The sequence below is a fragment of the Tachyglossus aculeatus genome, chromosome X1, assembly GCF_015852505.1.
Source record: "Tachyglossus aculeatus isolate mTacAcu1 chromosome X1, mTacAcu1.pri, whole genome shotgun sequence".
Taxonomy (NCBI): domain Eukaryota; kingdom Metazoa; phylum Chordata; class Mammalia; order Monotremata; family Tachyglossidae; genus Tachyglossus; species Tachyglossus aculeatus.
In genome coordinates this window covers 24,913,521-24,928,648 of record NC_052101.1, presented here as the reverse complement: position 1 = coordinate 24,928,648, position 15,128 = coordinate 24,913,521, and the positions used below count along the sequence as shown (strand labels likewise).

General features: G+C 48.5%; 1 protein-coding gene across 1 annotated transcript in view; it reads left to right on the top strand.

Moving 5' to 3' along the window:
* Window positions 1-14,232, top strand: part of WWC1 (WW and C2 domain containing 1) — a 123,713-nt gene extending 109,481 nt beyond the window's left edge. The window contains exons 17-23 of the mRNA XM_038772144.1: window positions 163-263; window positions 2,618-2,753; window positions 3,582-3,746; window positions 4,921-5,013; window positions 10,896-11,129; window positions 12,516-12,637; window positions 13,452-14,232. Coding sequence (XP_038628072.1) covers window positions 163-263; window positions 2,618-2,753; window positions 3,582-3,746; window positions 4,921-5,013; window positions 10,896-11,129; window positions 12,516-12,637; window positions 13,452-13,518 — 918 coding nt within the window. The 3' untranslated portion in view covers window positions 13,519-14,232. The remainder of the gene's footprint in view (window positions 1-162; window positions 264-2,617; window positions 2,754-3,581; window positions 3,747-4,920; window positions 5,014-10,895; window positions 11,130-12,515; window positions 12,638-13,451) is intronic.
* Window positions 14,233-15,128: the final 896 nt, after the last annotated feature.

The following is a 15,128-nucleotide window of genomic DNA, read 5'->3' as shown; positions in this document are numbered from 1 at the left end:
GTCCTTGCGTCTCTCCCCTGCTCTGTGTCTGTGATCTAAACGTTTTGGATTTTTGTGCATTTTGATATCAAGGTTTAGAGCAAGTAAGATAAGGAGGCAGTTCATGCCTTCAGATCCAGGAGGAACAAGTATTAACCCTCCCCTATTCTCCTGTGTGTGCAGGACTCTGTGTCTGTGCTTCTGGAGCAGACAGCGGTGGAGCTGGAAGCTGTCGAGAAGAGCCTGGAGACCAGGAACAGCACTTTAACTATGGAAGAAGACTGGTAAGGTCCTAGCTTGGCTCAGTGGAAAGAGCCCGGGCTTTGGAGTCAGAGGTCATGGGTTCAAATCCCGGCTCCGCCACTTGTCAGCTGGGTGACTTTGGGCAAGTCACTTCACTTCTCTGGGCCTCAGTTTCCTCATCTCTAAAATGGGGATGATGACTGTGAGCCCCCCCGTGGGACAACCTGATCACCTTGTAACCTTCCCAGCGCTTAGAACAGTGCCTTGCACATAGTAAGTGCTTAATAAATGCCATTTTTATTGTTATTATTACCCTGTGCAGCTTGGCCAGCTCCAATATGGGCTGTTAGGACTCTTAGAGCCTCTCAACTAATCCTCTCTGCCTCAAGAATCCCTACTGTTATAATCCCAGAAAGGCTCCTAGGCTTGGGAAGGCCTTCTAGAGGTTGTATCTTCCATCCCTTCTGGAATGTAAGCTCACTGTGGGCAGGGAATGTGTCTACCAACCCTGTTATGTTGTACCCTCCCAAGTGCTTAGTATAACTCTCTGCACACAGTAAGTGCTCAATAAATACCATTGATGGATTGATGGGTCTGACTCAAAAATCTCCAGTGGCTACCAATCAATCTGCGCATCAGGCAGAAACTCCTCACCCTGGGCTTCAAGGCTGTCCATCACCTCGCCCCCTCCTACCTCACCTCCCTTCTCTCCTTCTCCAGCCCAGCCCGCACCCTCCGCTCCTCCGCCGCTAATCTCCTCACCGTACCGCGTTCTCGCCTGTCCCGCCATCGACGCCCCGGCCCACGTCATCCCCCGGGCCTGGAATGCCCTCCCTCTGCCCATCCGCCAAGCTAGCTCTCTTCCTCCCTTCAAGGCCCTGCTGAGAGCTCACCTCCTCCAGGAGGCCTTCCCAGACTGAGCCCCTTCCTTCCTCTCCCCCTTGTCCCCCTCTCCATCACCCCCATCTTACCTCCTTCCCTTCCCCACAGCACCTGTATATATGTATATATGTTTGTACATATTTATTACTCTATTTATTTATTTATTTTACTTGCACATATCTATTCTATTTATTTTATTTTGTTAGTATGTTTGGTTTTGTTCTCTGTCTCCCCCTTTTAGACTGTGAGCCCACTGTTGGGTAGGGAGTGTCTCTATATGTTGCCAATTTGTACTTCCCAAGCGCTTAGTACAGTGCTCTGCACATAGTAAGCGATCAATAACGATTGATGATGATGATGATGATGACTGCCAGCCCAAACTATATAAAAGGCTGAGTCTCCGGTATTCTGTGAGATCTCCTAGGACCAAGACTCTGGGAATTTCCTCCTTCTGTCTAATCTAAATCTCCCTTGCTTCAGTGGAAACCCTTCCTTTCACTTTGGCCTTCCACTGAGGTGGAAAAGAGAAAGTCTATATTTTTGGCAAACCCCTGACATTTGATGAAAACGGGAAATGTCTTAGGAAGTCCTGGCCAAGGAGCAGTATCTTGGGCCAAATTCCAGATGTTTGTAGAACTTTTCTGTATCAAGCCCACCTTGGGCTCCTTTTCGTGTTCAGAGAAATGCTGTGCAACCTTAAAGGAACTGTAGAATTAGCCTCTGCTACTTATTCTGCTGGAGACCTTGCTTTAAAGGCTCCCTGCTGCCCTTCCCCAGCATACTTCTTTGTGCCCCATTGTCAGTGGCTCAGGAAATCCGAGCTTCTTTTTCCCTTGGGCCTCTAACCAGTAGTCAGGAACATGTATAAAGTGTTTAAAATGTGCAAATCCCTGTATTAAACACTGGGCAGCATACACAAATACTGCGTTAGAACCAGGCCTTGGCCCATGGGGTGTTCATAATCTGAAAGTTCAGGAATAGAAAGGAAAGAGGACAAACACAAAGATCAACAATTTAAATGGAATCAAAATAAGAAAAAAACAGATACAATTAAACAGTGGAAAAAAGCAACTACATTTTACCATCCTGGGCACCTCACAGCATTGTGCAAACAATCCTGTTAGAAATGTGGTGGTAATGGTATTTGCTGGGCACCCCTGGGTGCAGTGCTCTGTATTATAGTGGCTTCTGCCCACCTTGTGCTGCTGCAGATTGGGGGTTTCTCCACAGAGATGATCCTTGGGGAGGAGAGGGCCGTCTCAGGACTTGGATCGCCCCTCGGGGAGCACAGATGTTGGGGAAGCTCAGGGCGACAGCCAAGGGGCAGTAGATAAGTCCAGCTGGGTGAGGAATTAGTTTGGTGACTAGTTACACAGGACCTTTCTGCTCTAGACTGTAAGCACCTTGTGGGCAGGGAACGTATCTACCAACTCTGTTGTATTGTACTTTCCTAAGCACTTAGTACAGTGCTCTGCGTACAGTAAGCACTCAATAAGTATGATTGGTTTGATAGGCGAGATGAGGAGGAGCCCAATGGTGGCAGTGAGAATGAAGCAGCAGCTGAGGAGGAGGAAGAGGAGGAGGAGGAAGAGGGGGAAGTTTTCATTGACCAAACCTCACCTGGAACAGAAGATTATCCAGCACTAAAGGTAGGGAGAGGAGATAAGGTAACTGGGCATACGAAAAGTCTTTCTTCCCCTGACACAATCTCCCTATTTGTATTGTTTTCCCCCATCCCCTCCCAGCATTTCCCCGGAGTTATGAATTGTTCCTCATAATGCACCTGTAACTTTCTTCAGGGGGAGGAAGAGAGCAAAATGGCAGTGGCTAATATCATTAGGGGTTGGGGATTAAGCCTCTTCACCCGGAGACAGACTGCAGAGGGCACAATCACCTACCTCACTTCCTTCATTTGGAGAGTAAGGCTCTTCCTCCTCTACTCCTGTTTTTGCAATTGCACCTTTAGTCTGGACAGTAATAAGAAATAGAGATGAACAAAATCAGCCTACTAACCCCAGCTCTTCTCTTCTCCACAAAGGGAGCAGATCTCATAGCAGCATTTTAGTTAAGCTTAGGCAGGGACTGGCCACAGGGAGTTGCACATTGGAGCCTCAGACCTTGCCTCCAGGTCCTGGCACGTTGCTGCCACTCAGCTCTATCCATACGTCTGCATATACCTCAGGAGAAACAGGAACTCTGAGAAGTTTCTGACCACCTCAACCCCCTCATGATCTGGGCTGTGAGACGTCACTTAAGGCGTCTGACTGTCCCATGCTCCATGTAGAGGGTGATTTACATGCAAAGAAGAGGCCAAGTTGCTATAGAGTCTTCACTGAGTGAAGAAGAAATCACCAGTCCATATTAGAGTGGGGATGTGAGGTTGGAAGGGGAACCAGAAGCCTCTTTCCCACCATGGTCTGGGGAGGGAGCAGGAGCTCCGTGGCCTTTGGCTGAGTGAGTGGCTTCTTCTCTATCAGGTGGACAAAGAGACCAATACGGAGAGCCTGGTGCCCTCTCCCAAGGTCGTGCGGCCGAAGGACAGACGGCTCACCGCTGCACCCGCAGCTCCATTTGTCAGAGGGAGCACAATCATCCGCTCCAAGACCTTCTCCCCAGGCCCACAGAGCCAGTATGTGTGCCGGGTAAGCCAAGGTTGGGAAAACGCCTCAGGGGAAATGGCAGAAATAACCTTCTCCGGGCTTTCTACGTGGTTTCCGCCATAACTTGGAATAGGAGAAAGCCAGGGTCGTTCCTGGAATCGTTGGCCGGCTAATGGACTAAAGTGATGTCTTGCCTCCAGGTTTGATAGCAAACCTAACCCTGAGGCCTCTCAGAATGTGTGGTCGAGGAGGTAGAGTGCCTCTCCCTCCCCCTAACCAATCCATCCCTGACAGCCATTGGTGGGGGCTGTGGGAGACTCACCACGGTTTCTGAGAACAGCATGGCCACCCAAAAGAGCTTGTCCAGCATCTCAGCGGAGTGGACATGGCTGCCTAAAAAGCCGGTCAGTCATATTTGAGTTCTTACAGTGTGTAGAGCACTGTGCACTTGGAAGAGGACAATATGCAGTAATATTGTAGTCACCCCATATTAGATCTCCAAAGAGACCTGGGCCTGAAGGTGGAGATTTTAGAAGGGAATGAATATGGGGTAGAGAGCCAAGTGGGAGGTTATAGAAATTGATCTATTTCCAGGTTTAGGAATAGCAAGCAGGCTGGGGCCATGCCTCCATTTTAAGGAGAGGAAGTGGAGGCATTAAATGATTTCCCTTCAGATCCTTAGGCTCAGTTTGGATGATCCAATTGTGATGAAATGGATCCGGTCACTTTGCCCTTCCCCACCAGGCTTCACTCTCCCTAGGTTAGTGCTGGAGTGATACTTAGATTAGAATGGACAACAGCATGGCCTAATGGAAAGACCATGGGCCTTGGAGTCAGAGGACTTGCGTGCTAATTTCAGTTAGACCACTGGTCTGCTGTGTGACTGGGCAAATCACTTCTTTTCTGAGCATCAGTTCCCTTATCTGAAAAACAGGGCTTAAGACGGTGAGCCCTACGCTGTATCAGCCCAACTAACTCGTATCTACCCCAGTGCTTAGTACAGTACCTGGTACGTAGTAAGCACTTAACACATAGCATAAAAAATAGACTCAAGAAGAGGAATGTGCCAAGGGACATTGTCTTGTGCTTGGGCAGGGCTAGTAAGGAGGTACAAGAGCTTCCGGGTCCAAGTCCCAGGCCGAGGGCAGTCCCATAGTCAGGCTGCTACAGTTAGATTGTCGGCCTGCTCATTTCTGGTTGGCTCATCTCTTTTCAGTTGAATCGGAGCGACAGCGACAGCTCGACTCTGTCCAGAAAACCACCTTTTATAAGAAACTCCCTCGAGAGGCGGAGTGTCAGGATGAAGCGGGTAAGAATTCCATTCCCATGTTTTCCACTCTGCCTCTCTGTTATTTGTATACTTTATTTGTATTATTGTATACTTTATTGAAAATGGGCTTGATGATACCAGTCATATAAATCAAAGTAATTATTTTCCAATCATTGAACAAGTGTAATCCTGTATGAGACAATGAATGAATTAACTTATTTAAAGGCCAAGTCCCTGGTAAGTCCTGGAGGAAAGAATGAAGAGCCAGCCCACCATTTACTCTACTTTTGGATGGAAGGGAGAGAGGAGGAGGAGTGTGGCCTAGTGGAAAGAACATGAGTCTGGGAGTCAAAGGACCTCGGTGATAATACTAGCTCCACACATTTGCTCTGCGACCACGAGCAAGTCACTTAACTGCTCAATTTCCTCACCTGTAAGATGGGGGATTCCAAACCCGTTCTCCCTTCCACTTAGACTGTGTGGGGTAGGGATTGTGTTCCACATGATTATCTTGAATCTAGTGCAATGATTTACATTTAGTACTATGATTACACATAGTAAATACTTAACAAATACCACAACTGTTATAGAGGGAAGGAAGAAAAGTGGTTCTGCTATGGACTTTGTATGTTAATGTTTAGGAGGCGCCATACTTAAGTAAATATTCAAAAATAAGGAGGCTGTGAGTGGTAAGCCCTGCTCTGCCAATAGATGATCTCACGATCCCAATTGTGAGATAAGGGAAAGAATAGGGCCACCTTAAAACTTTGGAAATCCCGGGGCATTTAAATGGGGTGGCTTTGTAGGGAGAAGAGGGAAAGTGAGGAACTAGGTGGATTGGGGAGAGAGGTGGGGAAAGGAGTTGAAGATAGAGTGGACAATATCAAGAGGGAAAGAAGAGGAAAAAACAAAGGGGGATATTACAGGGAAAAGGGGCAAGGAGGGAGGAAGAATGAAGGAGCGGGTTGGAAAGAGTTGAGCAGGGGAAGGAATTGAAGGGAGCAAAAAGGGGGGAAAGGATTGGGTACTGTCCTTGAGTCACTGATTGTCACACCTTGACAGAAGCCAGGCAACAACAGCTGCAGCAGCTCCAGCCTCAACCAGCCGAGCTGGGACCACTGTCACCTGGGTTAGCGTTGGAAGAGCAAGACAGGCTTACCCAGGAGTACATGATGGCTGGTTGAATGACCCTACCACTGCCCCAAGCCAGCAACTCCTCTGCCCCAGTCCTTCTGACAAGCTTTCTGGGAAGTCCAGGACTGAGAGAAAAGCCCCCAGCCCAGCCCCAAAGCCCAGCTGGGGGTCTCTTCAACTAGCAGACAGTGCACCCCTCTTTCTGCTTTCCCTTGAAGGCATGGGAGAACCTGACAGCTTTCTGGGGTGAGCTATCCCTCTCTACCCTAAAAGCTGAAGAGGAAGTACCCAGCCCCTGTGGAGCTGTGAATACACTCGCTCCATCCTCTCTACACCTCCCCACCCCAGTGCGTGTGCGCGCGTGCGCTCACACACACACACACACACACACACACACACACACACACACACACACACACACACACAAAATCTGGCTATGGAGGAGAGAAGTAAAGGAGAGGAGAAATAAAAAAAGTAATAGGGGAAAGGCCTGGGAATCTCCAAAGGGTGAGGGGCAAGAGGAGCAGGAATCCCTCAAGGGATGGCAGTGGGGGAGAAGAGGAATGGGAATTGAGCTAGAGAATTAAAATCCCTGTCAGGATCAAGGAGAGAAGAGGCAAGCAAAAGTAGCGAATGATTGATGATCAGCAAGAATTGATTTCTCTGAAGATTGAGTAGTAGATGGATAACAATTGTTTTGGGTTTCTTTATTTTGTTTTGTAGTTTGGGGTTGTTTTAGAATTTACACGTAGTTGTTTGATTTCTGACCATTCGCTCAATTTCCAGGAAACCCTTATGTTTGGTAGTGAATTGGCCATCTCTTTGGGGAAAAACTGCATGTTGATTTTTGCTCTGGACAGATAAAGCACTAACTAAATACATAATCAGTGTTCTAGTGGCTTGGGAGGCTATGAATAAAGAAAGTTAGATCAATACCCATCCTTGAGGAAGTTTAGACTCTAAGGGCTGAAGCAAACATACGGAAAGATAAACAGGGTGATTTTTAAACATGAAAAATTAGTCAGGGATCATGTCTACCAACTCTTTTGTATTGTACTCTCCCAGAAGCTTAGTATAGTGCCCTGCACACAGTAAACCCTCAATATATACGGTTGATTGATTGAAAATACAATTTCTCTGGAAAAAAACCACCCAGACCCCTGGTCCTTCAAACACTCTAGTTCCAGATCTGCAGCCTGGAATTTGGGGTTTAGTTCCTGTATCGGACAGGAAGCTGTTGACATAGATGGAGTTTGCATTGCTTGATTTTGCCTGCCTGAGGAAAAGCTGTCACTGTCAAAAAGGGCTTCGTACTGTCTTCTGCTGAAACAAGGAGTTGGGGGTTTGTGAGAGCCTCTTAGAAGGGCAACAGAGAAAGAGAGAAAGTCTAAACACCATGCCAACCTCGTTCACTTCAAGTTTATCCTTTCCTGCCTTAACTCAGCCCACTCCTCTGCCAGACAAAACTATTTCTCCTCCCTTATTGACACCCATTTCCATCATCCCTGTCAGCTCTTCCGTACATTCAACTCCCTTCTCAGGCCCCCAGTTCCTCCCCCTCCTCCTTCCCTCACCCCCAATGATCTGGCCTCCTACTTCATTAATAAAATTAAATCCATCAGGTCCGACCTCCCCAAAGTCACTCCCCCCGCCTTCTCCAACTCCCCAGCTCTCAACACTCTCTGCTACTCTCCCATCCTTCCCAGCAATATCCTCAGAGGAGCTCTCCTCCCTCCTCTCAGGTACTACTCCGGCCACCTGTGCTTCTGACCCCATTCCCTCTCATCTCATGAGATCTCTCGCTACATCCCTTCTCCCCTCCTTAACTTCCATCTTCACCCGCTCACTCTCCACTGGTTCCTTCCCCTCTGCCTTCAAACATGCCCATGTCTCTCCCATCCTAAAAACACCCTCTCTTGACCCCACCTCACCTTCTAGTTATCACCCCATATCCCTCCTACCATTCCTTTCCAAACTCCTTGAATGAGTTGTCTACATGTGCTGCCTCGAATTCCTCAACACCAACTCTCTCCTCGACCCCCTCCAGTCTGGCTTCCGTCCCCTACATTCCACGGAAACTGCCCTCTCAAAGGTCACCAATGACCTCCTGCTTACCAAATCCAACAGCTCATACTCTATCCTAATCCTCCTCGACCTCTCAGCTGCCTTCAACACTGTGGACCACCCCCTTCTCCTCAACACGCTATCCAACCTTGGCTTCACAGACTCCATCCTCTCCTGGTTCTCCTCTTGTCTCTCCGGTCATTCATTCTCAGTCTCTTTTGCAGGCTCCTCCTCCCCTCCCATCCCCTTACTGTGGGGGTTCCCCAAGGTTCAGTTCTTGGTCCCCTTCTGTTCTCGATCTACACTCACTCACTTGGTGACCTCATTCGCTCCCATGGCTTCAACTATCATGTCTACGCTGATGACATCCAGATCTACATCTCTTCCCCTGCTCTCTCCCCCTCCCTCCAGGCTCGCATCTCCTCCTGCCTTCAGGACATCTCCATCTGGATGTCTGCCCGCCACCTAAAACTCAACATGTCCAAGACTGAACTCCTTGTCTTCCCTCCCAAGCCCTGCCCTCTCCCTGACTTTCCCATCACTGTTGACGGCACTACCATCCTTCCCGTCTCACAAGCCCGCAACCTTGGTGTCATCCTCGACTCCGCTCTCTCATTCACCCCTCACATCCAAGCCGTCACCAAAACCTGCCGGTCTCAACTCCGCAACATTGCCAAGATCCGCCCTTTCCTCTCCATCCAAACCGCTACCGTGCTCGTTCAAGCTCTCATCCTATCCCGTCTGGACTACTGTATTAGCCTCCTCTCTGGTCTCCCATCCTCTTGTCTCACCCCACTTCAATCCATATTTCACGCCGCTGCCCAGATTGTCTTTGTCCAGAAATGCTCTGGGCATGTTATTCCCCTCCTCAAAAATCTCCAGTGGCTACCAATCAACCTACGCATCAGGCAGAAACTCCTCACCCTGGGCTTCAAGGCTCTCCATCACCTCGCCCCCTCCTACCTCACCTCCCTTCTCTCCTTCTACAGCCCACCCCGCACCCTCCGCTCCTCCGCCGCTAATCTCCTCACCGTGCCTCGTTCTCGCCTGTCCCGCCATCGACCCCCGGCCCACGTCATCCCTCTGGCCTGGAATGCCCTCCCTCTGCCCATCCACCAATCTAGCTCTCTTCCTCTCTTCAAGGCCCTACTGAGAGCTCACCTCCTCCAGGAGGCCTTCCCAGACTGAGCCCCCTCCTTCCTCTCCCCCTCGTCCCCCTCTCCATCCCTCCCGTCTTACCTCCTTCCCTTCCCCACAGCACCTGTATATATGTATATATGTTTGTACATATTTATTACTCTATTTATTTTACTTGTACTTATCTACTGTATTTATTTTATTTTGTTAATATGTTTGGTTTTGTTCTCTGTCTCCCCCTTCTAGACTGTGAGCCCACTGTTGGGTAGGGACTGTCTCTATATGTTGCCAACTTGTACTTCCCAAGTGCGTAGTACAGTGCTCTGCACACAGTAAGCACTCAATAAATACGATTGATTGATTGAACAGAGTCTGAAAGCATTCTTCTAGAACCAGCTGGAAATTGAGTATCCAGAAGCTGGCCCGTTGTTCCCTTGTCAACGCAGTTCCATTCCAGAAAAAGAACGGAGAGGTGTGGGGAAGTAATCCAGACCGTGTGCTGTGTGAATGTGCATGAGATGAGAGAGAACTCTCTCGCACACTCAGGGCCAGCCCTGACCTTCCATGGGGAGCTGACCTCTGCCGATTACATGTTTACCAAACTGGGGTAAATCCAGAGTGCTCTTCCCCTGGGCAACCTGACAGAGAAGAAAGTGGAAGAAATGTGAAAGATCCTGAGAACCTCAAGGCAGAGATTCCCCTCTCAAGGCGAGACTAGTGGTTGACGTAGGCTTGGGACACAGCAGGCAAGGCTCCAGGGTTGGGGATTCTTCCCTAGTACTTGCCGGTGAGCATTCATTTCTGATTTCCTAGGTTGGTGATTGGATTTCCAGGATAAGGATGAGCCCAGTCAGTATCCAGGCTGCCCAGTCAGCATCCCGGCAGAGAGAATGCCAGTACCCTTAACTATGCTCTGGGGACCGGAGTGGGCAGCCTGTCAAGTAAATCTGTAAAAATTGGCCATGCAAAAGCCAACCAAAAAAGAAAGTCATTCTTGGCTCTGTCTTCTGAGGAGCTGCTGCCTCATGCCTTGAAGAGGCTCCTTTCAGACTCTGCCCATCTGTCTTCCAAGACGAGTTAAGGAAAGAAGTCTGAGGCCCTGTTTTTTGGCAAGGTCAGGGGATGGCTGGGTGACGGGGTGGGGGAAGGAAGGAGGACCTGAGGAGGTTGTGGAAAAGGAAGATGGGGAGCCCAGTGACAAATATGGTCTGAGATCAAATCCAGTTCTCACCCCAGCTCCCTCTTTGAGGAGAGCAACATGTCGGTATCGAATTCATTCATCCATTCAGTTGTACTTATTGAGCACTTACTGTGTGTATACTTAGCACTTGGGAGAGTACAATACAACAGTAAACAGTAGCATTCCCTGCCCACAATGAACTTGAGTCTAAAATTCCTGTTGTCCAAATAGGAGTTCCTGATAACCAGCCATCATCTTTGCTGAGTTAATGTAGCAGGTAGTAGTAGAGTAGTTGTGGCTTGAGGATCTTCAAAATACATGAGGAATGGGCATATAACCGATAAGCAGAATGTAGTGCACCCGGCTTCCCGCAGACCTGCTTCTCATTCCACCTCCATCCTTCCAGCCGTCATCCGTCAAATCCTTTGGAGCAGAGCGCCCCATCCGAACCTCGCTGGATCTGGAACTGGATCTGCAGGCTTCCCGGACCTGGCACAGCCAGCTGACGCAGGAGATCTCAGCATTGAAGGAGCTGAAGGAACAACTTGAACAGGCAAAAAGCCACGGGGAGAAGGAGCTGCCTCGGTGGGTGAGGGAGGACGAGCGGTTCCGGCTTCTGCTCAGGATGGTGGAGAAACGGGTGAGCGTAGGGAAAGGCTCCGTCTGCTGGACCCAACTTGGGACGGGAGGTGGGAGGGAAGCCTCGCCTCAGAGCCGAGACCTCCTGCGGGCTGGGGACGTGGCTGGCTCCATTGCCCACCGCGTCAGGTCGCCTGGCCAGCTTGAGGGCAGCACCGGGCGGCGGATCAACTTGGTCTTATCGGGATCTAATTTGTGAAAAGGGTAGAGGATTTGAGGCTTTCCGCACAGGCCCAAGGAAAGGGACATAAAAACTCTCGAGATTATTTTGCGGTTGCCTCCAGAGTGCACCTCGATCTTCCCGAGTTTGACAGAGCCCATATTTCAGTTATGGGAAACAGTCTGTGAGTGCCATCGCTGAGGCTGATGATCGCATTTCCAGGGTAGTGATCCCCATTCAGCACCCTGGTATCTAACTCCGGGAAACGTGACACCAAACCGTGCAAGAGGAAAACCCTAGATATTGCAAGATCCAGAGCCACTGAGGACTTACAAATCCACCTTCCCTTCCACTTCCCCAGGGTGCTGCAGGTATTCATCAGGAAAGGTGTTGCATCCTGCAGAACTTAATTGCCAAATAATTAGTCTCTGTGAATCCAGTTTCTCCAAATTGGCATGTCCTTCAAGAGATACACAATCATCTGGATTAACAACTCTTTTTTATGGCATATAAGCAATCACTATGTGCCGGGTACTGTACCAAGTGCTGGGGTAGATACAAGCTAATCAGGTTGGACTCCCACATAGGGCTCACAGTCTTAATGCCCATTTTACAGATGAGGTCACTGGGGCACAGTTAGGCAACTTGCCCAAGGTCACACAGCAGGCAAGTGGTAGAGCTTGGATTAAAACCTAATTGCCAGGCCTTGCTGTATCCACTAGGCCATGCTGTTTCACCTACTTGGAAGAATCCTGCTCTGTCCATAGGATAAACTGAGTTTAAATGCAACAGAAAATCTCCCTCGCAATGCAGAGGTTTTAGCCCCACCTCTTTACCTTGTTGAATCTGGCTAAAGAAGCAGCATGGCTTAATGGAAAGAGCCTGGGGTTAGGAGTCAGAGGTCATGGGCTCTAATGTTGGCTCCACCACTTATCAGCTTTGTGACTTTGGGCAAGTCACTTAACTTCTCTGTGCCTCAGTTACCTCATCTGTAAAATGGAGTAAGACTGTGAGCCCCACATGGGACACCTGATTACTATCTACCCCAGCGCTTAGAATAGTGCTTGGCACATATTAAGTGCTTAACAAATACCATCATTATTATTATTATTACCTAGGTGGATTGTATCTTCCATGTTAAAATGAGATCTCTTTCCATTGATTGAGCTAAATTAACAGACTGTGGGTCTGAGTGAACTCAGAGCCCGGGATGGCTTTGCCCCACAGGCCGAGCGGGCAGAGCACAAGTGCGAGCTCCGGGCAGATAAGATGATGAGAGCTGCGGCCAAGGATGTCCAACGATTACGGGGTCAGAGCTGTAAGGAGCCCCCAGAAGTGCAGTCATTCAGGTGGGTGAAATTGAATCCTTCCCCTTTGGTCTCTCATTTCATCCTCTGTGTATGTAAGTTTGTCCCCCTCTCTCCCTTTCAATCAGTGGTATTTATTGAGCGTTTACTGTGTACAGAACACTGAATTAAGTGCTCGGGAGAGGACAGTAGAGTAAGTAGATATGATCTCTGCCCTCGAGGAATTTACAATTTAGTGGGAGAGACAGACCGGAAAATAAAGGTAGGGGGAGCAGCAGGGTATAAAGATATGAACAAAAATGCAGGAGGGTCCGGTGAGTAATACCTAAGTAATTAGGGGATGAGGACTCGAGTGCATGGGTGACTCAGTAGTGGGGAGAAATTGAATGGGGAAATGGCTCCCATTTCTGTGGCCACCTGCCTAGCACTGGCTGTCTGGAACAGTTGAGTGATCGCTTGCTCCCAAGTCTTCCCCCGTGATGTAAGAGCCCTCCCACGCTCTTACCCATGGCTGCCTTATCGGATCTCGGCACAATTCTACCTAATTTGTCAGACTGCCTCCTTTAATGAATGTGCCATCTGCCCGGGCCTGTATCGTTACATTCTTCTCACCCAGTAATTAGAGGGAATTGGCTGAAGAGGCTTTGTAATAAATATAGTTTGGGAGGATAGAGCAAAGGTGGACGAGGCTTAATGACCGTCACTTATGGGCCACCGGTGTCAGGTGGAGAGAGCCAGAATATGCTGGAAATCCAGGGCTGTTGCCTTGGTTCTTGAGCGGTTTGACTTGACTCTGCTCACCTGAGGTGGGGCCAGGGATCCCTGAACTAATCCAAGGCACTGTGGTCTTTTCCAGAGAGAAGATGGCATTTTTCACTCGGCCCCGGATCAACATCCCCACCCTTTCAGCAGATGATGTCTAATCGCCATAAAAGTATTTTTTTTGTCCTACTGGCCTTGACATGAAGAGTTTGGTGTGGCTAAAGTTATTTATATGGTGTAATGAAGGTACCAAGTCATATGTACATTAGAGCTCTTGTAAGGTTTTAAGATAAAAGATTTTTAGTTTTCAATTCTACCATTATTATAAAACCAGCATTAAAACAACAAGATTGTATAGTTTGTATATTTAGGAATGTATTTTTGAGAGAAAATTTAAATGAGCTGAAGGCAGTGTTAAGTGGCTGCTCTTCTTAAAATAAAATGATTTAGGATTTTTTTTTGTACAGCTCTACCTTTTAGAGGTTTTACTGCAATAAAAGAATGTGGAGGCCCCTCCCTCCTAAAAAGGGTGTCCTTCAGTGATCAGCACAGCTGGTTTTTCCTAGTTCTGTATTTTGTACGATGCTGAGAAACAGAAGCACAAAGACCTACAGGAACCATTTTGGATCGTTAAAGTGCTGTGAACGATTCTTCGTGAGCTGCCATGGTGTTTTTCTTTTGGCTGCACTTTAAGAAGAGGATGTGATCTCCTACCCTGGCCGCCCCGGGGGCCAGCGGCCATCGTGGCCCACACGACAGAACAGAGAGGGGTCTGCCTGTGTAAGTTTCAGCTGCCCAGTGACACCACCGAGGTGGAAGGAGGGCTGTGGAGAACTTATTTTAACTTGGTCAATAAAGTGGCCTTTCTGAATGAAGCTTTTTTCCCCCCAATTCATTAGTGCTTGGCTCCTTCTCTTTGATGCCTGTGTTCTCATATCCATCCTTATTCCAACTCCTCTTCACCTCTTATTCTTGGGTGGCTTTCACTTTTCCCTCCTTCCTTTTTTAATCTTTAGCAAATTGAATTTCCTCCCTCATTATCGCATTCACTCTGTCGGGGCCCATATGGATCAGTGTGAAAGATCTCGCGGGGCCCTTCCCTGATGGAGCTAAAAAAAAAATAGGCTTTTTTTTCCTGTTTCTTATTTCCATCGGTTTATGGTCTTTCCTGATCCCTCTAATCTGTGGGCAGTGTTTGTGACTTGATTTTCTGCCTCCTAAAAGATGAAGGGTGAGGGGAGAGAACCAAAAATAATTGGGAGAGAAGGAATGGGGAAGGAGAAGCAAGTAATGCCCCTCCTGAGGGAAAACCCCTCTCAGCACATGTTGTGGCTCTACCACACCCTATCTGTTTAAGCCAGGACTTCATCCCCCTCCCCACCCACCAGTCATTGTCAGACTGCCCTGAACACTATCAGGGCAGCTAGAGAAGCAGCATGGCTCAGTAGAAAGAGCACAGGCTTGGGAGTCAGAGCTCATGGGTTCGAATCCCGGCTCTGCCAATTGTCAGCTGTGTGACTTTGGGCAAGTCGCTTAACTTCTCTGTTCCTCAGTTACCTCATCTGTAAAATGGGGATTAAGACTGTGAGCCCCACGTGGGACAACCTGATCACCTTATATCCTCCCCAGTGCTTAGTACAATGCTTTGCACATAGTAAGCACTTAACAAATGCCATCATCATTATTATTATTATTATTATTAAGTGGAGAAGGCCAGACCTTTGAAGCTGCTCCAGCCTGAGGCTGGAAATAGGGCAGTTGATGAGACCTA